General features: G+C 39.0%; 1 protein-coding gene across 6 annotated transcripts in view; it reads left to right on the top strand.

Annotated features, from left to right (window-relative positions):
- Positions 1–20972, top strand: part of wasf1 (WASP family member 1) — an 89733-nt gene extending 68761 nt beyond the window's left edge. For 2 of the 6 annotated variants that reach the window (XM_047159730.2, XM_053687251.1), the window contains exons 6-11: positions 6637–6711; positions 12703–12759; positions 13794–13960; positions 14123–14293; positions 18870–19417; positions 19773–20972. In XM_047159730.2, coding sequence (XP_047015686.1) covers positions 6637–6711; positions 12703–12759; positions 13794–13960; positions 14123–14293; positions 18870–19417; positions 19773–19930 — 1176 coding nt within the window. In that variant the 3' untranslated portion in view covers positions 19931–20972. The remainder of the gene's footprint in view (positions 1–6636; positions 6712–12702; positions 12760–13793; positions 13961–14122; positions 14294–18869; positions 19418–19772) is intronic. The other 4 variants (XR_008398203.1, XM_017462181.3, XM_017462170.3 and 1 more) reach the window with 4 other exon arrangements.
- The last annotated feature ends 6407 nt before the right edge of the window (positions 20973–27379 follow it).

The following is a 27379-nucleotide window of genomic DNA, read 5'->3' as shown; positions in this document are numbered from 1 at the left end:
CTCTCCCCCTCTCTCATACTTGCCCCTGCGGCAGCATTTCAGAGAACAGTTTCTGTGTGTGTGTGTGTGTGTGTGTGTGTGTGTGTGTGTGTGTGTGTGTACGCGTGATGTTTTATAATTTATGGGTATTATAATGATAAAAGAACAGGTAGGAGATTCCCTGGATAACAATGGGCTGCCATGACCCCACCACTCGATAATTATAGGGAACAATGTGACACGGGTAAGAAGTGTGTAAAGCATGTAATGCATCCTTTTGCAGTGGATGACATTCCTGCAGCACATACAGTCTTAATATTTTAACATCTAGAGCTCCTGTGATTGTCCATAACAGTAGAGGCTAAGCCCTGCATTCCAAATATAAATGGCTTCTATCAATCAGTCCTCTGGCATGCAAATACAAATACCACTAAACAAACAAGCGTCGTAAAAATAGAGGTGTTCAGTGATCTGAGAAAGCAGCACAGTTTATGAACTAGGTTGTTCAAAAGTGAAAGTGAGTGGCCAACATAACGAAATAACAGAATTTGCAGCTCAGATAATATAATATAATAAACAGTGTTTAATTAGCGGTTAATTGGTTTTTTAATGATTACCCACCAAAACTAACAGCAAAATCCCTCCATAGAATATGCACAAAACTACTATGGCATTTTAGGGACACTGTTAAAGAAAAAAACAAATTAAAATACAAAAGTTTGAGAATAAAGTCATAGTATAGCAAGAACAAAAAATAATAGCCAATGTTCCGCAAAAAAAAGTTAGGGTTAGTATATTAATATATTAGTATTAATATTTTGAGAATAGTCATAATTTTATTTTGAGAAAAAAACGTCATAATATATTGAGAATAAAGTCGTAATATCTTGAGAATAGTATATCGGGAAGTCATAATATATATATATTTTTTTAATGTGATAATATATTGAGAATAAAATCCTAAGATTGCATGAATAATGTTGCAATATTAAGAGAAAAAAACATTTACATTTTTATCATTTACATTTGCAAAAAAAGTTACAACCGAGATTTTATGAGAAAAAAGTCTTAAAATCTGATACTTCAAGAATAAAGTCGTAATATTACGAGAACAAAAGTCATGATATATTGAGAATAAAGTCCTAATATATTGAGAATAAAGTCCTAATATATTGAGAATAAAGTCATATTATTATATATTACGACTTTAAGCAGTTGCAATATGTTGCGGATAAAGTTATAATACGTATTAAAACCGAGTAGGGCACGTCAGAGCAACAAAAATAAAGACATACTTCACAATGAAAGAAATTCTGTCACATCAGCACCAGATTATTATTAGTATTAACTGTCTCTCTTGTTGAAGGAGAACTCGCTGTCGCTTTTTTCCCAATGTGTTGGTTAAAGCAGTTCTTCATTTGTAGAACCTGTGAGACAAATTGCGTCTTCAATGAACTACAGCATCATGTTCCCCCAAACCAGCTCCACTGCTCCCTAGTGTCACACTGTTTTAATAAAAATAATATCCTAAATGCATATAGTGATATGCATTTTTAAAAAAAAATCATAATAGATATCTACAGAAACGTTTACATTAGCTAACTAGCTAACTGCAGTTTAACCATCTAGCAAAGAACAAAAGAAAGGTAAAGTCGTGTTTCCTGTTAAGTTCCTAGTTAGTTTTCTGTCTTTTCTACAATAATTTGCTCTGCCCAGTCTTACATTAGAATATGTTTAGCTAACTTCTAGGCTACCTAAATGGTGGCAACCTAGCTAATTAACGTTAGCTTACTCTCTTTTTACTGAAGGCGGGTGGTGCTCTCACCAAAACCCTAATGCGCTAGTCATTTACACATAAACTAGCCTCCATCTTTCATAGAGCATGACATGATGGCAGCCAGCAACATTCAATCAACCTCTGTGCAGAGGGAGAAGCAGGGGAAAGCTATTCGTTCTCATTAGATTAGCTGTGTGTGTGGGAGAAGCAGGCCTTGTATTAGACAGCATTACATTAGAGTGGAATAGATTAGGTTAGCACAAGAGTGATGGGACCCAGTGCTGGTGAAAGTGCTGGAGTGCAGCGGTCACATCCACTCTGTCCTCACTCCTCATTCTCACATATATTGATGCTGACACACTGTCTGGGGGTTTCTATTCTCCTCTCTCACACACACAAATACACACAGTTACACTTTTAAGTAAAATGGCTATGAGTATAAATCCAAATAATTCAGTTTTGCATCTGCGCTATTATCAAAGAAGATTTGGAATAATCATTTATTATGTTTGAAGAGAACCTACTATGGGATATACACTTACTCACTCAGTTATTCAATTTTCAAAGATTAATAGTCTCATACCATTGGACGTTTCAGCCCAAAACTTTCAGCATCACGATCGAACGACAGATTCGATCATTTATCAGTTTATTTTTTCGTGAAGTTGTGCACATGTTTGTGCAAACTAAACTGAACTAAGATTTTCCACCGGATTTACACAAGTTTTGGAAAGGCAGATTTCACACACAAGGTGCAAAGCACATTCCTGACGGCTCATTTGCATGTAGTGGCTCCCACAAAACTAAAAAAAAAGGTGCACAGAGACTGGGAGCATGAAATAAACGATCCGGGTAAAGCCTGAAAGGCAGAAGTGCGGAAGTTATTTTGACTCACTTCTATGCCAGTAAAAATATGTAGTAGTAGTAATAATAATAATAATAATAAGTGAGTGCTAAAGCTCTTTTTCTTTCTTTTTAATATTCTTTAATTAATGCTAATAATATAAAACTCCTGGTTTTTACAAAAGGTTCTCGGTGGTATTCTCAGTCCCTGACCGAGTGAACTAGCATGAGGATGTGTTTCTGATCGAGACTCCGAAGCACTTCTATAAGTTGCGCTTGACAAGGGTGTCTGCTAAACACTGTTAACATAATAAAAATAAACAATTTAACCTCGGCAGTATTTGCCATTTATAAAGGTGCAGTACTTCATGCAAATGATGTGATTTGAACACATGCGTTTCCACCAGAAATTAAGCTTGATGTCCAGCTTGATAAATGAGGCCCAATGTAGAAACACAAAATAATTTTTATCAAAGACCATCTCAGTTTCAAGAATAATAAAAAAGGATATTAAAATGTTCCTCATGAAAAAGTGGACCAAGATATTACAAGAAGTATTTCCAACTGTTACTCTGTCCAGGGCATGCATCACCAAATATTAATTATGGGGTACCAATAATTTTGAAAAGTTTGCACAACCTTTTAATGAGATGTGCCATGAAATCTGGAGTTGGCCGTATTCTTCTAGTTGTTTATATGTACCAGACTTAATTTCACTATGTGCGTGCGTGTGTGTGTGTGTGTGTGTGTGTGTGTGTGTGTGTGCGTGCTCACAGCCCTGAAGTTTAATTGCCTTTGTATTTCCTGGCGTAAACCCTGAATGACAGATCATGCTGATTCTACTTATTTCTCGCTACAATGATTATCTACTGACTGTTACATTACATTGATGAAACTGACAACATGGCTGTGTGTGCGTGTGTGTGTGTATATGTTTGCGCCTGTGTTTTATTGTCCCTGTTACTCTTGAATTGATAAAATAAGTCAGCCAGAGTGGTTTTGAGAGCACTATTTCAATGAACAAGGGTGTTTCCAGCCTTCTCCCTCATTCTCTCTCTCTCTCTCTCTCTCTCTCTCTCTCTCTCTCTCTCTCTCTCTCTCTCTCTCTCTCTCTCCCCCTCACTAGTTGTGTATTGAGTAGGGCATCATCAAGGTGGAAGCAAAAACAATGCATTTTTCCTCAAGAATTGTTCAAACCTACTCCATCCTCGCACACACTGCAAGTGTGTCATATATATATATATATATATATATATATATATGTGTGTATGTATGTGTGTGTGTGTGTATATGTATATGTATATGTATATGTAATTACATACTCCAAGAATCACATGATCAACTCGCCCCGGGCCTGAAATCAGCCATTAACACTTAGCAAGTCTGTGCCCCTGCCACGGTGCACCAGTTACAGTGCATGACTAACAGCCCTGGCCTACTCCCCACCCACAGTTACCATGGCGATTTTACCTCTAATTCAGTTGGATTACATTTAAGGGTTGTATCAACATCTGAGCCTCTTACAATCTAATCAAAACTCTGTATCTCCATTTCATTGTGGATTCATGATCAGACTTGAAAAACCATATCCTTGTCTGGAATCACTAAATCACATAGTTACATTATTTTAATCCAAATCAGTACTATTTCATGAAGAGAAAATGCAGGCAGATTTCTATTTTACGTTTTATTATTTTTTTTTAAATGTTTGCAGATGGCAATGAAAATGATCAGCAGTATTTTACAAATATTCAAATAAGCAAGAGCTGAAACTGTTTGACTTGTATAAATATTTGTATATTAGATATTACATGATACTGGTAAAATGTTCCCTTAATTTTCCCTTTACTAACATTATTTACCACCTCAGTTATGCAGTAACACATAGTAATTTACTGAAGCGTGTATAAATGATGATTAAATGCACCTGTATTGACTGTTTATTCAATCCATGACAAAACTGAATAAATAAATTTGCAAAAAGGAAACTAAAGCAAGTTAATAGAAAGAAATGTTGATAATGCACAGAAATCCGATCTTAGCTTACAACCCCAATTCCTAAAAAAGTTGGGACTCTGTGTAAAATGTAAATAAAAACAGAAAGTAATTATTTGAAAATCTCATAAACCCATATGTTATTCACAATAGAACATAGAAAACATATCAAATATTTAAACTGAGCAAATGTACCATTTTAAGAATAAAAAAAGGTCATTTTGAATTTGATGGCCTCAACAAGTCTCAATAAAGTTGGGATGGGGCAACAAAAGGCTGGAAACGTAACTGTTACTAAAAATAAACAGCTGGAGGTTAATTGGGAACAGGTGAGTAACATGATTGGGTATAAAAAGAGTATCTTAGAGAGGCTTTCAGAAGTAAAGATGGGCAGAGGTTCACCAATCTGCCAAACACTGCGTCTACAATTTATGCAACAATTTCATAATAGTGTTCCTTAATAAAAATTTTAAAATTGTGAAGACTATGAATATATCATCATCTACAGTATATAATATCATCAAAAGATTCAGAGAATCTGGAGAAATCTCTGTGTGCAAGGGACAAGGGTGAAAATCAATATTGCATGCCCATGATCTTTGGGTCCTCAGGCAGCATTGCATTAAAGACAGGCTTGATTCTGTAATGGAAATCACTGCATGGGCTCAGAAACACCTCCAGAACTCATTGTCTGTGAAGACAGTTCGCCGTGCCACCCACAAATGCTGGTTAAAGCTCTATCATGCAAAGAAGAGGCCATATGTGAATATGATCCAGAATCTGGGCCAAAGCTCATTTAAAATGGACTGAGGCAAAGTGGAAATTAAATCGAAATTAAATTCTTTATGGAAACCATGGAACTAAAGAGGAGAGGGACCATCCAGTTTTTTTTTCAGTGCTCAGATCAAAAGCCTGCATCTCTGATAGTATGGGGATGTATTATTGCCTATGGAATGGGCAGCTTGCACATCTGGAAAGGCACCATCAATGCTGAAAGGTATATACAGGTTTTAGAGCAACATATGCTTCCATCCAGATTCCATCCCATCTTTACTTCCGAGAGACTCTTCCTCTCTAAGATACTCTTTTTATACCCAATCCTATTACTGACCTGTTGACAATTAACTTAATTAGTTGTAAAATGTTCGTCCAGCTGTTTCTTTTTAGTAACACTTACTTTTCCAGCTTTTAGTTGTCCCCGTCCGAACTTTTTTTAGATGCGTTGCGGCCATCAAATTCAAAATTACCATATTTTTTCCTTAAAAAGGTACATTTCCTCAGTTTAAACATTTGATATGTTTTCTCTGTTCAATTGTGAATAAAATATGGGTTTATGAAATTTGCAAATCATTGCATTCTGTTTTTAGTGTCCCTAAAGTTTTGGAATTGGGCTTGTAGATTAAATATTTGGATTGAATATAAAAATGGATTGAACTAATGCATTTAAAACAGAAAATAACACGGTTCTCCTTATGAGTAGAGACCACTATAGTTGTTGCTTACAACAAGGTTACAGTGAGAAACAGTAGCAACCAAGATGTATAACCTTCACCCCTCTGTATGAGTTATATACACTCCTTTTGTTTAAAATGTATTTAAGTTTGATTTACATGTTGCATGCTAGGTTTTGTACCAACTCTCTTGACAGATTAGCAAAGTAAGTGAGCAAACATAGACACCAATGATGCCTGCTACTTCCTTCCAAGTTTTAATTTTCTTCAAAACGTCTCTATACACATTTAATAAGAGATTGTGTATGACGGGAAGAGATGAAACCTCGGTTATAAGTTTCTTCACTTCTGCACGTACCATACAATTCATATTGGATAGGATTGACCCTCCTATATTGAAGCTTCCTCTGTTATTGTAGAATAGGGTTAGTATGAGAAGATCTCTCTAGCACACACGAACTATCGTAATATCCTTTCTCCTCTCTACTATCCGGCTCTCTTGCGATTCCATGTAGCTCTGTGTTCTTTTCTGCTTCTGTGAATCTGATCTCTTCCTGTCTCTTCTTCTGTGTTCTCTCTGAGTCTGAACAGTTTGAGGTGCCTTATCTAACTTTTCTGCAGGGTTTTATGGGTAGCCCCCATGAGCCTCTTCCTTTCATGCCTGAGGTAAGACCGTAAACAAACAGCTTGGCCACAAGGAACAACAGATTCTTTAAGCCTGCTGCCCAGTTCCCACTAAAATCCTAATCCCTGAACCCATTAACCTGCAACCGCCCACTGCAACATGCACTTCTTCACTCATTCTGTCTAATCAGAAGGGGTGTGACGATACACAAAATTCAAATATGGTGTTGTCATGACATGATACGTTTTTTATACATTTCTATTTTTAGTGGAGTAAAGCATTCAACATTATAAATAGACTATAATTAACCTTTGGCAACAATTAATTTATCTCCAATTTCTTTTATAGGAAATTATACAAAACTACTATTTTCCTATGTACCTAGAACAATGGGGCTTTAGCTTTGACATAACAAAAAAAAATGTAATGTCACATGACCAGGACATGCTGTTTGCATTTTTCAATATTTTGTAAAAACTACCTAAAGGAAAAAATTTAAATACTATCTAAGTTAACATTATTATTTATTTATTTATTTATTTTTTGTAATTTAAACAAGTTTATATATTTTGAATATTCTGTGAAATGGTAAAATGTTATTGTTGCCATATGGCAATAACATGCGATAATGGAACTGTGGTATGTGCAATAATGAATTGAAACAGGCCTACATGGCAAAAAGGACACTAGGCTTCTCTAATAGTATATTTACATTTTTCTCACATTCAAAGTAAGAAAATTGGAATTTCAGGCATTTTGTAACTGCACATTATTTTCTAAATGAAAAAAGATACTTCCCCCAGAACATGTTTGGATCTAATTTTTGTATGTACTGTAATTGGGGTGACTAAATCAATCCACATACTTTTTACAGCTGTAATTCCTTTCTAGAAGATATAACTTTTACCTGGTGGCAAAAAAAATAAATACTCTGTGACTTACAGTCTAGAAATGCAGTAATCTCATACATTTTGTGTTTTTGACTATATGATACTTTCCACCATTGTGCATTGATCTCATATGGCAACGATTTACCAGCTACCCCCCGATTTTTTTCCCTCTCAAATTTTTTTTTGAGATATTTTTATTACTTTAATTAATTCAACTAATAAACATCATCAAAAATACTTATTTGATGTAAATGTAATAACTCGTGCAGTAGAGTGTTACAATAGAATAATGGCACAGTGTTTGAGTGATACGAGTAGTACATAATGAAGCAAAAGCTGTGCTTTAGAAAGTAATGAAATTAAACATGGCTAGCTTTTGTTGGTACGACTCTGCTTGTCTTAGTTAGCTGTTAGAGTCACGTAACTCTCTGTAGCCCTCGATGTGTTTTTCAATCCTGAAACTGCCCTTTAGCGTCATAACTTACCAGGAAGCTGAAGTTCCCATACACTTAAAAATTAGAGTCAGTCTTCCAGTTCCTGCTTGTTGCAGAGCATAATCATTGCTAGCTAATATGCTAGTACACATGCATGTCAGTGTATTGGCTTGTGAAACAGCTTGGAAGTTACCTATTATAAAAAGGCTGGAGTGTGGGCCTCATATCAAATGAAATGATATACTGTATGGTTACACCCCTACATATTTGCTATCGATCCAGATGTAGCGAAGGCTGTGCAACTAATTGCTATTTCATGTCCTGTATTGTAACTCAAAACCCAGAGAAGTATAATGGTCAAAATGTTATGCCCTTTTTTATGGATTTTGCAGACATAATGGGAATCAGTAAATTTGGCAAGGACTGCATGAGCCCAGACCGTATGGAAATGGCTGGTTTAAAAAAATTATAAATAAAAAAAGTGAGCATGGGTTTATTTAAAAGACGATGTGCCTGTGAAATTATTCTAAATGGGTTTGATAATTATTAATTATTTCACTTTTCAGCCCTGATTTAATACCTTCAGAGTACTCCGAGTCCCGTGTAGCTCGTGATTTACAATGAGTAATTACATAAATGGTGTCATAACCCAATATTTAATGAGGGGATTACCTGTGCTTATTATTTTGGATTTTAAAGAGGAAGCTGAAATATGTTTCACATGCATAATTATGTGTCAAGTGTAATACTGATTTAAGGCAGTGAGTCATATAGAAAAAAGGTTTTTGCAGTATGAGGTATCTGCATCGATAACATCCTACATTTTGCCCTTATAGATAGAAAATCTGCATATTCATTAAGGCAAACAAATGAAACAGGCAAGACATGCTGTTCTCTTAGAAATGTATTTCTTCACAAGCAAAGTGATAGTAAATCAGGGCCTCAAGACCTTTCACACTTCCTGTTAATGATAAACGACTTTGTAACAAATCCTGAAACATCAGATGTACTTAGTGTGTCTGTCGTAACCATTTAGTGCACTTCAGTGGAAAACATTTGGTATTCAGCCAAAGGAACATTATTGTTGTATATGATCCCAAAACCCTGTTTCTAGTATTTTACTTCACCAGTGTACTATAGATGTAAAGAAAACAAAACGGTTGTAACTGTGACTTTGGCTACGTTCACGCAGCAGGCAAAAATAGCCCAAATCCGATTTCCTGACCAAATCAGAATTTTTTGGTAGGCTGTTCATACTATGTTTTCAATCTGACATTAGTCTGAACAGATCATGCTCCTAAATTGACCCGCATGAGCAAAGGAACAATGTGTCACGTGATGCGTTCAAGCTCACTGGAAAAATGGCACGTTATTTGGCCACGGCCACCTCTTTGGTTTGTGTCCTTAGTTTCTTTCCAGTTTTGCTTTTAAACTTGTAACTTTCCTTTGACACTACTGCAGGGTTCTCCTATGGCCGTGTTCAGCCAGTTCCTTGGAGATCTCTTCAAACACAGAGTGGTTGCTAATTTTACTTGTACAGCAACAATGCCCCAAATGTTTTATCAGGTCTGTTACCTCACTTTCCTGACACTGAAATCCTCTTTCACTGTTATCCTCCATCTTTCCTTCCCAGAAGGGCAAAATGCCAAATTTTTATTGAGATAAAAGTCGCATGAATTCCAATCTACCTGTTCAGACAGGGGTCTCGTTGCCACGTATTGGCAAAGTGGATAAAATCAGATTTGAAAATGTCAGATTCAGTGTGTTTTTTGCTGTTCACACAGCCAAGGAAGTAAAAAATCGGGGTCATATTTGAAGAAAAAGATCGGATTTGTGCCACTTTTGCCTGCTTTGTACAGTCGGTGTACCCAGATATATTCATACCAGAAGACAACTCAGTCAATTCTGCATGTGTTTTCATAGCTTTGATACGAATCTATATTAACTTACTAGTGCTTTTAATGCCAAATAGTCCTTTAAGCTAGATAAGCTAAATATACTAATGCTCATACATAGTAGAATATGTAATCAACCAAAAAAAGCTTCGATATTTTACATAACTCATCTCAAATATGAACTGAGGTGTTACCATGATGGTGGAGATGATTGAGAACTTCAACACACCTGTGATAGCTGTAGAAGCAGAGCTGGGATTCTGAAGTTAGATTCCTGTCATTAGAAATCTTAACTGGAATGAAAGTGCCAAGGCTACTTACATGTCGGTCAGCATTATTGATGTTGCGTAACAGAACAGAGCAGAGGACAGGTTACATGATAAAAAGGAGTGAAAACTTTGATCTTATGCTACTGTCTAAAGTGTAATGACTGGGAGATATATCATATAACAACAGCATAACGGCTAGAACAATAACAGATTCAGGAGTAGCTGGTAATTCCTGAGTATCTTAATCTTTTAAATTTCATCGCAGGACCAGATAAATGTTCTGCACTAATGTTTCTACATACTGTATGTTCCCTATTAGTTACCCTAAAGTTACTAAATATTTCAAATGAGAAAAATAAGACCTCCATATCTTCCAAAGAGAGTTTGTGTATGAATGTGTAGAGCCATCAAAGTGCTGATCTGTGTGCATGTGTGTGTTTAAACAATCTTCCTAACTTTTTGTCTCATTTATATTGCTTTGCGGACATATGTGCGATGGGCAGAAAGTGCCGCAATAGAAACACCAAACATGTCACACCATTCGTGATCTACATACAAATAGAAGAAATGACAAACACAGTGCATTAGCGCTTGACAAGGAGCAGCAGTGTGTTTGAGAGTGTCACTATAATTCATCGCTCATCTCTGCCGCAGTGCTTTTCCCTCCAAACTGTCATGTGCATGTCACATTAGTAAGTACTAAGAAAATTGTGTCCTGTCAACTACCCCATATCAATATAATTACATGAATGACACCTTACTAAAGTAATCAACCACAAAAAAAGAAAAAACTCTACTCGATGGTGGATTAGTAAAACTCATGCCTGTTCACATTCATTTTAATTTTATTCCATTCATGCTACGTGCTCTCACCAAACGGTTTATTAAGAACCTGTACACCTGTATTTCATGCAGGTATCCAAGCAGCCAATCATGTGGCAGCAGCACAATGCAGAAAATCATGCAGATACAGGTCAAGAGTTTCAGTTAATGTTCACATCAAACATCAGAATGTAGAGAAAATGTGATCTTGTTGATTTGGCTTGGTTGTTGGTGTCAGTTGGGCTGGTTTACAGATACATTTATGTAGCAGCTTTCAAGACACTCAAAGCGCTTTACATAGTATGGGGGGGTGGGGGGGTGGATCTCCTCAACCACAACTATTGTGTAGCATCCACCTGGATGATGTGATGGCAGCCACAGTGTGCCAGAACGCCCACCACACACCAGCTATTAGTGGAGAGGAAAAAGTGAGACAATTCAGAGATGTGGATTATAAGGGACACTGGGGTTATATCCCTACTCTTTTTCTATAAGTGTCCTGGGATTTTTAATAACCACAGAGAGTCAGGACCTCGGTTTAACGTCTCATCTGAAAGACGGTGCTGTTTTTACAGTGTAGTGTCCCCGTCACTATGGTGGGCCATTAGGCCCAACACAGACCACAGGGTGAGCGCCCCCTGCTGGCCTCATTCATATCACTTCCAGCAGCAACCTTAGTTTTCCCCAGGAGGTCTCCCATCCAGGTACTGGCCAGGCTCAACCCTTCTCAGTGGGAATCCAGGCGAGAACTCCAGGGAGATATGGCTCTGGTATGTATTTTCACACGCAGGGTTTACAGAGAATGGTGTGAAAAAGAAAGAAATAAAACCTCCAGTGAGTTGCAGTTCTCCAGCGATGACCCAGTTCAGTGGAGAACGGCCAGACTGCTTCAAGCTGAGAGTAAGGCTACAGTAAGTCAAATAGCCACTCTTTAAAAACCTGGTGAGCAGAAAAGCAATTTAGAACACACACAATCTTGATGCAGATGTGGACTCTGATATGGTTTACAGCATCAATCTGAAAGTTTTGATATGGTTATCTTCTCACCATGGTTGCAAAGAGTGGCTGTTTAAGTTACCGTAGCCTTCCTGTCAGCTCAAAACATTCTGGCCATTCTCCTCTGACATCATGATGGCGTTTCCACCCAAAGAACTGCTGCTTACTGGACATTTTTCTAACAGAAACTCTCAGATCAGCAGTTTCTGAAATACTCGAGCTACCTGGCACCAACAGCCATGCCTCAATCAGTGTCACTGAGATCACTCTTGACCTGTATTTGCGGATGATTATATGCATTGTGCTACTGCCACATGAATAAGAAGTGTTTTAGTTCATATTTGTGTATTCATGCCATAATACATGCATTCACTTCTCATTGTTACTGTACTCTGTAAAATACTTTGCATTTTGTTGTTAGACTTTTTTTTTTTTTTTTGCTATTCTTTCTAACTTTAACTCCAACCCAAAATTGTACAACTGTAACTTACTTTTCATTGTTTATGTTGTGCAGCACTATCACTCATCTCATCTTTTTTTTTTCATCATATTTCTTTCTTTTCAGCTTTCTATAATGTTCACGCTAAGACAAATTTGTGCACATGTTTAAGCATGATGCTTTTATAAACAGTGTTTTTAGAGTTTATTTGTGCTTGGACCCATTGCATGTTGTTAAAAGTTGCAATTATCCATGTGGTGCTTTTCTTTTATAATTTGTTCTTGTAGTTACAGGATCCTCGCTTGTATGATCAGGTCTATAAGTATTTAGACCTTCCAGGGCAGGTATGTGAATTAGAGAACGTACAATATATGTGTAGACTTTTATAACTAGCCAGTAAGGCATCTCATTACAGGGAACAAAGGAATCTATGGCTGGGTTTTTTGTTTTTTTTCCACTTTACGTAGGATACAATCCATATTTTCAGGTAAACTAATAACCAGATTAGGATGAGACTTTATATTTATAGTCTGTTTTTCTGTAAGAGAAACTGAGACTGCTGCTATGCATAAAGTATTGTGTCAGGCATTACTGTACATCGGTGATTTTAATAGGTCCTTATAATGAATTGTAAGTGCCATAAATCATTACAATAATTTAAACAGTGAAGAGAGGGAAACAGCTGAGTTAGGATCACTTCCTGAATGTCCTAAACAGACTCATATAAGCCATATAGATTTATTTGTTTCCTGTTTGTTCCTCTGTGTGTGTCTGTATAAAGCTGTGGCATATTCTGCGGTGTGTGTGTTTCTCTGCTGTGATGGCTGCTCAACTGACACTGCTTTATGTCCTAATGTATGAAAGACTTTGCTCTTACTTTGCATGTGTGTGCATCGGCCTTTTAGTTTATTGAGTGAGCTGAGAGGACTGAATCAGAACACTGAGTAATAAGTGTGTGTGTGTGTGTGTGCGTGCGTATATATTCACAAATGCACGAGAAGAGATGTCTTTTTAGTTATACACAGTATGATGTTTGTGTGTGCGTGCATATATTTTACACATCCACTAGAGGAAGTGTATTTTTAGTTATGCACAAATTGGTGTGAAATGTTAGGAGTGCAGAAGTGTAAATGTAATTCAGCATTGCACACGCGGTATAAACTGCAGATGTGGATGTCCCATTCTTTCTTCTTTCTTTACCTAGATGCGCTTTTCTTTTGTTCCCTCTGAAGTCTCCTTTTTTTGCTCACTACATTTAAGACTAAGACTAAATGCCCACGTCCCCCCCCCCAAACTCCTTCCCCAACCCCTTTGCAGATTTATCTGCCTGTTTGTCCATTTTGTGATAATAAAACTCGCTCTCTGTCTATTCACTCAGCTAAAGAACATCGATCGTCCCGCAGAACCAGAGAAGGTACCACGAGCTCCTCATGATCGCAAAAAGGAGTGGCAGAAACTGGCTTTAGGGGCAGAGCTGGCAGAAGATGACACTGAAGAGAAACACAAAGACACTAGCAATGGCTTGGCACCCTACCATGACCCCAGGTGTGTGTGTATGTGTGTGTGTGTGAGAGAGAGAGAGAGAGAGAGAGAGAATATTTAACCATATACAGTGTACAGAGTAATACACAGTGTTTTGTGTGTGTGGACTTGAATACTTTAATAAAATGACTAACTGGTAACCCTGCTTTTTTTCACCTATTTCAGGCAAATGTACATGGATCATTTGGATGGTTCGTTCTCTCTGGCTGCTTTGCCATACTCTCAGATGAGCGAGCTGCTCAACCGCACAGGAGAACGCATGTACGGCCGACCTCACGAGCCTCCACCTCCTCCACCTTCACACCCTGCAGACATCAAGCCTGCCTCCGCCATCAGGTACACACACTCACTCACACACACACACACACACACAGACAGTATGAATAAATAAGTCTTTTCTCAGCTATATATAAGAGCAAACACACACGCACACACACACACACACATTCTCTCACACCTTTTCCGTCACATTTCCATCTACAAGTATTTATACAGTGATGCTTGAAAGTTTGTGAACCCTTTAGAATTTTCTATATATCGGCATAAATATGACCTAAAACAGCATCAGATTTTCACACAAGTCCTAAAAGTAAATAAAGAGAACCCAATTAAACAAATGAGACAAATTTAGTACTTGGTCATTTATTTATTGAGGAAAATGATTAAATATTACATGTCTGTGAGTGGCAAAAGTATGTGACCCTCTGGGATTAGCAGTTCATTTAAAGGTGAAATTAGAGTCAGGTTAATGATTTTCAATCATGGGATGATGATCAGGTGTGAGTGAGCACCCTGTTTTATTTAAAGAACAGGGATCTATCAGAGTCTGATCTTCACAACACATGTTTGTGGAAGTGTATCATGGCATGAACAAAGGAGTTTTCTGAGGACCTCAGAAAAAGAATTGATGATCATCAGACTGGAAAAACCACAATATGGTGTGGTAATATCGTGGTTTGTGGTAGTATCATGGTTGTTTTGCTGCATCTGGCCCAGGACAACTTGCCATCATTGATGGAACAATTCTGAATTATACCAGCAAATTCTAAAGGAAAATGTGAGGACATCTGTCTGTGAACTGAATCTCAAGAGAAAGTGGGTCATGCAGCAAGTCAATGACCCTAATCACACAAGTCATTCTACCAAAGAATTGTTAAAGAATAAAGTGAATTGTTTGTTATGGCCAAGTCAAAGTCCTGACCTTAATCCAATAGAAATGTTGTGGAAGGACCTGAAGCAAGCAGTTCATGTGAGGAAACCCCCCAACACCCCAGAGTTGAAGCTGTTCTGTACTGAGGAACAGGCTAAAATTCCTCCAAGCCGATGTGCAGGACTGATCAACAGTTTCTGCAAATGTTTAGCTGCAGTTATTGCTGCACAAGATACTGAAAGTACCTAAATACGTACAATATAATATTTAGAATATAATACAAGTATAATATTTTTGTCTCATTTGTTTAATTGGGTTCTCTTTGTCTACTTTTAGGACGTCTGGGAAAATCTGATGTTTTAAGTCATATTTATGCAGAATATCAAAAATCTCTTTCAAACTTTCAAGCACCACCATACATATACAATATTCAGTGACTTTTCTTCCCAAACAATTTCCCCACCTATTGGAAATCACCTATCTTAGCATTTCAGTTACGTGATATTTCTGGTTTGGGACCGAATTTATGGCTTCGCTGCACAACAAAATCGTAACTAGAGGTGAAAGGTGGCTAAAATGACTCCCCGTACTTCAGAAGAGAAGTGGTGCTTTGTCAAAACCAAAAAATAGACTGTGATCCATATGTACTATCGCCAAAACTGCTGATTTTACTTAAATTGACAGAAAATGTACCAAATTAGTCTTATACTTATTCTGTCTACTGGTTTTACCTCTTGCAGCTTTTTTTGCACCACTGATAAGACATTTATCCCAAATGTCCTGTTTCTCTGGAAGCTTTGTGCACAAAAGGTGCCTTTCATGGCATCTTGTCCTGCTTAGCTGTTGTTGTCACATGATCTAAACATGGTGGCCACCATGGCAGAAGATGTACAAAAATTTCTTTTGACAGAAATCTTTTTGAAGGACTGGAAAGCTAAGGTCCTTCTCCGGTAATTACACAGTACCACGTTCTTGAAGATGGGACAAACTTTGGCAGCTGGGTGTTGTGGAGCCTGAGAGATTTGGAGAAGAAACTGTTACAGATTCTGTAGTAATGGCCTAGATGCTATGGTACTGTGTTTTTATGTAGACAGCAGGAGGGTAAGAAGTGTCCATGAGAATACTGGTGGCTATTGCAGATGCAGCGTTTATTGTAAATGCCCTCAATGGATGGAAGAGAGACCGTGGTGATGTTCTCAGCTATTTTCACTACCCACAGCAGGATCCTGTGGGCTGAGACACTGCAATTGCCAAACCAAACAGCAATCCCACTGCTTAGAATGCTCTCTGAGGTCTCGTTGGGGGGAAAAAAAGTAGGAGTGGGAGGCTTGCTCTTCTCAGTCCATGCAGGAAACTGAGATTTTTACCCAGAGGAGATTCAGCTGAGGTTCTCTACACTGTGTACAGCACCAGCATCTTGACTCTTGACTTTCTCCATGGTGCGCACAACTTTCTCAAATATCTCAGCATCCTGTGATGTCAGGCATACAAACCTGAGGGTTTTTATGGGGGTTAAATACAATATAATACAATTCAAATTGTTAATTGTTTAAATACAAGAGTTTGAATGTAATTTTTCTTTGCCCATGTACAGTATGAACAGAACTGCACTTGTCATGTTATATAGATAGATAAATACAGCTTTTCGTGTAACTAAAGGGCACACATGACATAGAGACAGAAGCCTGAGTCAACAACATGCTGATTTTACACAAAATGGAAGCTTTACGGGAACTAAAAGCGGTGTAGAAAGGATTGTGTTTGGCTATTGTACATGTACATGTAAGGAGCACAACACAATTATAGGAAAATTATGTTGTGATGCGTATCAGAAAACTGTTACCACCTTGAAGTCGATTCTTTTCCTATAACAGAATGTCCTAAAGTGTATTATTCCTTGTATACCACAAAAAAATGCCAAGAAAAAGTCATACATTTGATCTGTTTATAGTTAATGTTGTGGGACGTCGGCAAGACAAGTTCGTTCCTGTTATCATATACATTATGACAATAATATATCATTAAGACAAAAAAAATATCTTTGTTTATCCTCTGTCCTGAAGAACATTGGCAAAAAATAATGATTTCAAAGTACTGACACTGGAGATTCCTTCCATAAATGTTAAATAAACATTTCCTAACACAAACTTTCCCCACTGTGATACAACAATTTTATTGTCCCTACAAGGTATTACACTGCTATAATATCCAGTGATTGTTACACATTTGGCATTGGACCTCTGCATTTTAACTGGAGATCAAAGTACACCAGTATGAGTTATCAATCAAAAATGCATCAAAAACTCAGATTTATTCTCCACAATAAAATGGGAGATGAAGGAGTCAGTGTATATGGAAGGTTTCAATCTGTCTAATATTAACTCACATTGCCTGGAAGTTCAGCCCCCTTCCTTTCCTGACATCTTACATGCTCATGACTGAATATGTATTTATCATCAGTTAGCTATTATATTTATATTGATCAGAACTGTTAACTGTTATATTATATTTATATTTATGTTATATTGATTAGGGAGGTCACCAGAAAAACTTGGCCTCAAATGGTCAAAAAAAACATTCAAAAGATTAAATAGTCCTACAACCAAGTGTCAAATCTAACACTTTAAGTGATTAAATACGCAGCACCAAAGAGCGCTGGTCAAAAAAAGACTGCAGACCCGCTCAAAGCAGCAGCTGAATATGAGAAAATGTTGGCCGTGAGGACATTAGAGAACCGATTTGTAACCAATTATTTGCTGTTTATTGTGCATTACTGCCAAAACACTTAAAAATCCCTCATCCAGCTGCGTTTTTGTGATTGGCGTTGCTATCAAGCAGCTCCCGAATGCACAGTTGATCATTTTACACCCTCCCTGTCTCTTTTAAGGCTGCTGTTCTGGATGATTATATTGTTTATCATGATTTTGTTTAAACTAGAAAGTTGCAAGCAGGGAAAAATCAGTATTGCACAAACCTACCTCATTATATCAGCAATTATGTTTTTTTCTTTAAATAACACATTTTTTTTTAAAGTTTATTTTTAGGCTTAGATTATGTGGAACGTCCTTGTCGTTGTTACTATACCAAAGATAATGTATAAGAACGAGAGATTTAACCTTTGCTTTGAAATCTAGCCAGAACTACCGTCAGAGCTGCTGTTATAGAGAATGAATCAGTAACTTTTGAACGAGCAGATTCGAGAATTCAGCCGTGCTATAGTATAAAACCTAATAATGATCAAAACTCAATAGTATTAATTTTAAAGATGGCAGTTTGTGTATGCACTGTAATGCAGCTTCACCTTTCTGTTCCTTGGCTTTGTAGCAAGGCGTGACCTAGTTTAAAACATGATTTATACCTTCTATTCTCTTCAGTCTTGCAGTCTTGCTCTCTTCCTCATTCTCTCTCTGGGTGTATTTTTTATTTAAGACAATAAAATGAAAACTAAACTCCCAGAGCAATACAAGATGAGACGCTGGGTTTCCTCCATGTCCCACACTGATTCACGACTCTCATGGTGATCTTTTTTGTTTTTAACACATAGAAGAACACTGAATGTTGTGAAATAGGAACCACAGCGTAGTCATAATGTTAATCTTCAGATCCCAGCCAGTATGATTATATACATATATACACACATATATATAAAATCCAATTAAACATCATCGATCATCAAAATTCGTTTTTGAAGTTCATTGCAGCCCTAGTTCTCTCCCAAAAGAGCTATTTCCTGACCTTTATTGTTTTTTATTTCTCTTTCAGCTCCAGTTCAGGTTTCTCTGACAGTCGTCCTCAGTCCCCGGCCCGCACTCCTGTCTTCTTGAACCCCAATGCTCCACCACCTCCTCCTCCCCCACTTCCCCCACCCCCTCCTCCTCTCCCATCCACTGTATCGGGTTCAAGCATGCGCAGCACACCGCCACCCCCAATCCCACCATTACCATCCCAGCTACCCCTTGCTATTCCCCCTCCTCCTGCACCCCTTCAGATTGCCCCTGGGGTATTACACCCTGCCCCTCCTCCCGTGGCTCCACCTCTTCATTCTTCTCCAGCCCGACTACAGCAGGACAAAGTCTTGCTCCCTGGCATGGGAGACGGCACTGTCTTACCTCCTCCACCCCCGCCTCCTCCTCTGCCCCACCCAGGGGCCCGAAGTTCCCCCCCTTGTCAGCCTCCAGGTCCACCCCCTGTGCCTTCATTCCCGGTTTCGTCTCCGCCCACTCACTCGGGTCACGAAGTCAAGAGACATCCATCAAACCTGCCACCAATCAGCGACGCACGCAGTGTCCTGTTAGAAGCCATTCGTAAAGGTAATAGGAGCTTTTGAGTCTATTCAATGGACTGTTTAATCTTTTTTTTGTGCAAACTCTTACTTGCTTCTTTCTTAGTCTGCTTTGGTAATATTCAAACTGTTCAGGCTTTTTTTTTTTTAGGCATTTTTAAGGTTTAGTCTTTGGGGGCATATTTAGTAGATTGATCATTATTTTTGTGCATACACAGTAGCTTGTTTAGTCTGTTTTGGGAATACGCAATAGACTGTTTAGTCTGTATTGGGCATATTTATAAATTGTGTACAACTTGTAAGAAAACTTCATAAATAGCTTAGTCCCTTTGAGTAAATCTAGAGTGATTGTGTTTTTCTATCTCGCTCTCTTTCTCTCTCAGGTATCCAGCTGAGGAAGGTTGAGGAGCAAAGGGAACAGGAGGCTAAGCATGAGCGAGTGGGCAATGACGTAGCCACTATCTTGTCCCGACGCATCGCTGTGGAGTACAGCGACTCAGAAGATGACTCTGAGTTCGATGAGGTTGACTGGATGGAGTGAGAGAAAAGAAGAAGGGAGAGACAAGCTGAATATTTAGGAGGGAATGATTAAGAAATTACCATTTTAAGTAAAAATTGTGTCTCATTTTCTCTATGTTCCCTTTCCACGGTTCTCCATGTGGTATGTTTCAGGAAACTTTGTGTCTCCAGTTGTCTTTTTTCAGGATGTTTTCTCTCATGTTTTTTATACAACATAATTCAACTTATGTTGATGTTCTCAAGGTTTTCTAATGCTTCGATTTTACAATTAATGGAAATAAATCAAATGTTGTAGCTCATTTCGAAGGAAGGACCACTGTTTAGTGTTATGTAAAGGAGCAATGCATCTTTAGCATCTTATTCAATTCTAAGGCGATGCTGCCACCATCTGGTGTTTTTTTTTTTGTTTGTTTTTTTTACTTCATTTTATTTTACATGTGTAAGGTAGACATTTCACATTTTAAATAAATAGGCCAATAAACGTCTACGTGAAATGAGGGCATGATCCATTAAAAAGAAAAGGAAAAAAAAGCTAATGTTCTCATTACAATAATTTAACATATCTCTGAGCAATATGTACTGTCATTGTATGATTTTAATAAGAAAGAAAAAAATGTGGTTAAGATGCTCGTTTACTGTAAAGATGTGACAAAAAATATCAAAAAAAACAAAAGCGTAAGGTGTTTAAGTGGTGCCGACAGATTAAGACAAGATGTTGTGTTTTATCAGGGTTCTAGCATTCAGAGGGCTCTACATGGTGTATTTAAACCAATAAGGAATCAGACCACTACAGTATCAAATGAAAAGACCTGGCCATACATGTCTCCTTCTCCTGCCTTATGGTTTGTATAGACGTGTTGTTAAGTTGATGAATGTACTGTGCTGTTACTACTTTTTGCCTGCATTTCTAAACATTAGCTGTTTCTATGTTCCAGACAGGAAAATAAAAGAAGAAGAAACAACAACAAAAAAAGAACGAATAAAATTTTAAGGTGTACACCTTGTAACTTATGTAACTGTTTAATTCGCTTGAATTAATAAAAGCTAATGTTATGTTAAAGGTTCCATGACAGTCATATGTCTTCAGATGTATGCATGTTTGACGTAATAGTGTTTTGTAGAATATATTGTTACCATTTCTGCTCACATCATGGAGGAATAGAAGTGCTGTCTGCGGTTTACAATGCGGTTAACACGTGTAAATATTGTACTGTACCAGATGATGGCGCCACAAAATCAGACTAATTCTGCAGCTGTGCTGCTTTTCAAGAATGTGAAGCATTCCAGGCAGTTATTCAATGAATCCATTCATGAATCAATCATTTCAACTAGAAAAATAGTTACTGACAAATTTATCCATTCTGTTACTGTGTTCCATGAGCATAAATGTGTATCGATGTGTATCAGTTTAGGATATCAGGGTTATCATTATTACTACCAGTAGTAGTAGTAGTAGTAGTAGTAGTAGTAGTGGTCTAAGCATGTAGTGCTGAAACTAAGGGTGTAACAATGCATCACAATGCAAAAATGTCGTGATGTGCATTGTTAGACCTCCTAGCTGAAACCCTATTCTCCTATAAACATGGTCATCAGGCAGTAGTCCATCTTTCTACTCAGGTAATTGGCCTGAATGGGGCACTGCAGCATAGCAGTTTAGATTTTGACCCATAAAAGATTTTGGCTGGTGAGGACTAGAAAATAAAGAAATGGTTCTGTAGATTCCTTGGCAACAACAAAAAAAAAAACCATGAGCTCCAACCCATTTGATCTTGACCTAATGTATATAATCTATAAGTGCTAATTTTACTTGTTTTGTTAATTTGTAAATTATCTTATAGTAATGATTTTTACTTTTTATTACTTTAAAAGAAAACATGGACACCATCAGCCAAACAGCATTCAGCAGCTATTTGACAGCATTAATATTCATCTATCATGACAAAACTTGAATTGTGTGTCCATGTTTTTTTCTTCCAGAATCGTTGTCCACAAGAAACTGGTTTTTAGACCATTTAGTCCCACCTATTCAAAATTAAGATAATTAGCATCATATTAATACATGTCCCTGCTTTTGAGAAGTACTCCTAGGATTACTTTTAATCAATTTAAATGGTAAAAGAACAAGAAAGAATGACAAATGGGAAAAAAGAAATTTGTACTTCAAATCATATTGATTTTAGTTAATAAAGATAAACTAGTGAGATTTCATTATGGAATGTGAGCAAATCATAATTAAAGAAATCTAGTGGTTGCTAGTTGCTCTGATTATATAAAATAGCTTACATGGTATTAGCTAGCTGTATTTATTGGCTAAGTTTAGTTTATTGATTTATAAAGCACATTTAAAACAACATGCTGAAACAAAACACAAACTAATACCATGTATTTGTTTTGACAGATAGGATAGGTCATGTGATAAATTCTTGAACAAGAGTTTCTATTTCAGGGCATGTTTTAGGGAGGCATGTGGAAACCCGAGAACCCGGAGGAAATCCATGCATACAAGGGAAGACCATGAGAGCAACCTAAGTGTCATGTAAAGTAGGCGCAGGACAGAAGCAAGTGCAGTTATGGCAGTTTAATCAAATAAAGTCCAACGGATCAAAGTACAAGGCAGGCTAGGGTCAAACGATCAGGCAAACAGGAAAAACTAGGCAGAGCAGAGAATCGAAGTCAACAGGGTAAACAAAGTCTATAATCAGAAAAGCAAACACAAGATAAGGCTTGGCAATACAACAGAGACTAAGCAACCGAGCGTAATACTTCGCAAAGTCCTTGTATAGCACCAGTCTCTCATATGTGTTTGTAGGCCATGTTTGTAGGCCGCCGTGCAGGATGGGAAATGTAGTCACTGGTTTGCTGTGATATGGCAGGAATGCCAAAACGCACTCCCTCACCCGGCGGTCCTGGCCCTATGGGCAAAATGTCTTCACAGCCCCTCAGGTTCCAATGCAGGCATTGGAAGTCCGATAAGTAGCAGGTTCCTTGAGGAGCAGACATGAGGCTGGGGCTGGTTCGCCGAGGTCATTAGGAAAGACCCAGGCGTGGGAAGTTGTGTCGTCAGCTTTAGACAGGTGCTTGACTTGGTGGGCCATCTTGTCAACCCTCCTTGATTGTGGAGCGATATTCTACGCAGAGTAGGAAGGCAGAGCGACATCCTAATCAGAGCAGGAAGGCAGAATGACATCCTCAGCGGAGCAGGAAGGCCGAGCATCATCCTCCATCGTCTCTGCCGACTGAACTTGGTTAGCTGTGTCAACAGACTCAGGTGGGAGCAGAGCTTGGTTGTCCATGTCAACAGACTCGGGCATGAGCAGAGCTTGGTTGGCCATGTCAGCAGACTCGGGCATGAGCAGAACTTGGTTGTTCGTGACGTTGGCTTCAGGCGTGAGCAGAACCTAGTTGGTCGTGATGTTGGTTTCAGGCATTAGGAGAACTTGGTTGATTGTGTCAACTGACTCTGGCGTGCACATAACTTGATTGGTCATGACGTCTACATCAGGTGTGAGCAGAACCTGGTTGGTTGTGATGTCAACTTCAGGCGTGAGCAGAACCTTGTTGGTCGTGACGTCAGTTTCAGGCATAAGTAGAACTTGGTTGGTCATGTTAACAAACTCTGGCGTGTGCATAATTTGGTTGGTCATGATGTCGGCCTTAGACTGGAATATGGCGTGGAAGGCCACATCGTTGAACTCAGACTGGAACTTGGCATGGGAGGTCACCTCGTTGACCTTTAGCTGGACTTTGCGTGGGAGGTTACCTCGTGGAAGTTGAGTTGAAACTTGGCGTGGGGGGTTGCCTCGTTGACCTCAGACAGGAACGTATCTTGGGTGGTCGTCTCTTCAACTTAGGACAGGAACTTGGCGTGACAGGCCATCTTTTCGACCTCAGACAGGAACTTGGTGTGAGAGGCCGCCTCTTCGAATTCGAACAGGAACTTGGCGTGAGAGGCCATCTCGTCAACCTTGGACAGAAACTTGGCTTGAGAGGCCGTCTTTTCGACCTCGGACAGGAACCTGACTTGAGAGGTCGTCTCTTCAACCTTGGACAGGAACTTGGCATGACAGGTCGTCTCTTCGACCTCTGACAGGAACTTGGCTTGAAAGGTCGTTTCTTCGACCTGGGACAGGAACTTGCTGTGAGCAGAGCTTAGGTTGGCCGTCTCTGCGACCTGGGACAGGAACTTGGCTTGTGAGGTTGTCTCTTCGACCTCGGACAGGAACTTGGCTTGAGAGGTCGCCTCTTTGACCTCGGACAGGAACTTGGCTTGAGAGGTCGCCTCTTCGACCTCGGACAGGAACTTGACTTGAGAGGTCGCCTCTTTGATCTCGGACAGGAACTTGGCTTGAGAGGTCGCCTCTTTGACCTAGGACAGGAACATGGCTTGGGAGGCCATCTCTTCGACCTCAAACAGGAATATGGCTTGGGAGTTCACCTCTGGGTATGAGACCGCCTTGTGTGTCTCATGCTGGAGCTCTGCAGGTGAGACCACCTCTTGAATCACAAGCTGTAGTTCTGGAGATTAAGTTGCCATGTTAACCTCCGGCTGGAGCTCTGTGGGTGAGACCACCTCGTGGATCTCAGGTTGGAGCCCTGGGCGTGAGGTCACCTCGTTGACCTCTGGCTGGAGCTCTGTATATGAGACCACCTCATGGGTCTCATACTGGAGCTCTGGGGAGGAGGTCGGCACGTTGACCTCTGGCTGGAGCTCAGCAGGTGAGACCACCTCATAGGTCTCAGGTTCGAGCTCTGGAGATGAGGTCGCCACGTTGACCTCCAGCTGGAGCTCTGCAGGTGCTCTCTTGTGGAGTCGTTTGTGAGCACACCAACTGCTCTTAAAATATCCCCAAGAGCAGAAATACGATCCATGGATCCCAAGTTTCCTGCATGTGGGACATTGTAGCTGGGCCTCTTTACTGCAGCCCTCGGTCTTGCAGTTCTGCATCACCCCCACCACTGCCCTTTCAGCTGGGGGCGGAGGCTGAGCTCTGGAGGCTGCCCTGTCAATCCACTCATAGTAGGTGTGGAATGGCAGGTCAGGCTTGCTCGTCACACAGACTCCCCTCAAAAGTTGATCCAGGTTGTAGCTCTGCCCTCGACACCCAAACTCCTTCACGAATAGTTCCACAAATTGAGTTACATTGTTGAGTTCACTTGACACTGTACTGGCCAGATGCGCCGTCCATTCACAGGCCGGGCCATAAAGCCGGGACACAATGAACCCAAGCCACTGCCTCTTGTCCAGCTTGGGGTTTGCCAGGCTCGAAAAGTACATTTGGCAGTGGAACATGAACTGCCTTGGGTAGCTGTCCAATCCATAATTGAGGTCCAGGAGTTCTATGTCCATCCTCTGGGGAAACAGGACTGACATGAAGGGTGGCCAGACATCTCCATGTAATACTATTGCTTTCATGTTGCAGCGAAGTATTCTGTCACGTAATGTAGGCACAGGACAGAAGCAAGTGCAGGTATGGCAGTTTAATCAAACAAAGTCCAACAGATCAGGCAGAAATCGAAGTACAAGGCAGGCTAGGGTCAAACAATCAGGCAAAACTAGGCAGAGCAGAGAATCGAGGTCAACAGGGTAAACAAAGTCTATAACCAGAAAAGCAAACACAAACATATTTCTGGGTTGGAAATACGACAGAGACTAAGCAACTGAGCGTAATACTTCGCAAAGTCCTTGTGTAGAACCAGTCTCTCATATGTGTGGTTCTGAGTGCTGTGAATAGGATGCAGGTGTGCATGATTAGAGTGAATGTGAGTGTTCTGGGAATTGCAGTCCATGGTGGCCATGTTTGTAGGCCGCAATGCAGGATGGGAAATGTAGTCACTGGTTTGCTGTGATATGACACTAAGCTTCCAGGGACTTTGACGCTGATAGGCAGCAGTGCTAAAAGCTGGGCCACCATGCTATCTCTTAAATAAGTAAGAATGTCAAAGTAATTAAATGAAGCTGTCAATATCATTTAAACGGTATATTCTTTGGTAAAAGCATCTTGACACGTTTTGGCTTGAAGTATCTGTGTTTATTGTATATTACTTTTTATTGTGTTTTTTTTTCTTGCGTATTGGTCTATGGAGTTGATCATGTAAGCTGGTTCTGGTTGCATGTGTAACTTAAATTAAGCAATATTATAATGTAATAATCATTGATAGCATAATACAAGTAACATTAATGCCACTGTAATGCAATAATATTCCTATATACAGTGTAGATCAGTGATTAAGGATCTGCACCTGTGACAAAAGTGCCAGAGACTCACATGGTTGATGCGTGTTTCAGCAGCAGTATGTTTCTGCGGCCAGAGTCCTGAATCTTTAACTAATGGATACTTGGAAAAGAACTGTAACTTCCTGTGGCTCCCAAGAAACTAAGCCTGTATTCTGACACCGTATTTCTTTTTATGTGTTTTTGTAAAGACAAAAAAATTCTGTGCAGTGATATATAAGCTAACAGAGATGTTATTAGAAATGACTGTGTGTACAGTTTGGGCCAAACGTTTACATACACCTAGTCTCAGTTTTTCACAACACATATTTCATGTTACCATACATTTCCTTTGACAACTAAATTAGGGCATCTACTTGGTTCACATCAGAGGTAATTTTAAAACAAAAAATTAGAGACAGATCAGTATGGCTAATATCATGCAAAAAGAAGCCCCTACTTAAAGACAGGAATAAAAAAAAGCCACACAGAAGATTGCAGGTGATCACCAGGCTTTTGGAGGAGTGTTCTCTGATCACATTAAACACAAATTGAACTGTTTGGATACAATGATCAGTGCTATGTATGGAGGAAAAGTGTGAGGTTTTTAACCCTCCTAACTTTGAAGCATGGGGGTGGCAGCAGCATCATGTTGTGAAAGTTACAATTTGGTCACAAGTGGGTCTTCCAGGAGAACAGTGATCCTAAACGTACCTCCAGTGATGTAACAAAATGGTTTAAAGTGAAAGTATTGGAGTGGCCATCACAAAGCCATGACCTGAATCTCATAGAAAATTTGTGGACTGAACTGGGGGGAAAAAAAGCATGTCTGAGCAAAGAGGTCCACAAAATTGACTCAGTTATACCAGTTCTGTCAGTAGGAAGGAGCAAAAACTCTGGCAAAGTATTGTGAGAAGCTTGTGGAAGGCGACACCAAGAGTGTGATTCAAGTTCAAGCAATTAACAGCAATGGCACCAGATACTAACATAGTGTATGTAAATTGATGAGTTGTGATGTATGGAGTTGTGCAAAATTGAGTTTGAATGTCTTTAGTCGAAGTGTATGTAATCTTTTGGGCTCAAGTGTGCATGTGATAACTTGCAAAGATATTGTAAAGATATTAAATATCATAGCATGTTCATTGATGAATGAGAGCAAATTAATAACCTCATCTGAGGACAGCATACTTTTGAATCTATTCATATTCACATTTTCTATTAGCTTAAAATGTTCACCAGCAGCAAATACCAACTATATTG

This window comes from Ictalurus punctatus, chromosome 2 (genome assembly GCF_001660625.3).
Source record: "Ictalurus punctatus breed USDA103 chromosome 2, Coco_2.0, whole genome shotgun sequence".
NCBI lineage: Eukaryota > Metazoa > Chordata > Actinopteri > Siluriformes > Ictaluridae > Ictalurus > Ictalurus punctatus.
The sequence above is the reverse complement of the archived record's forward strand: the minus strand, read 5'-3'. Positions and strand labels throughout refer to the sequence as shown.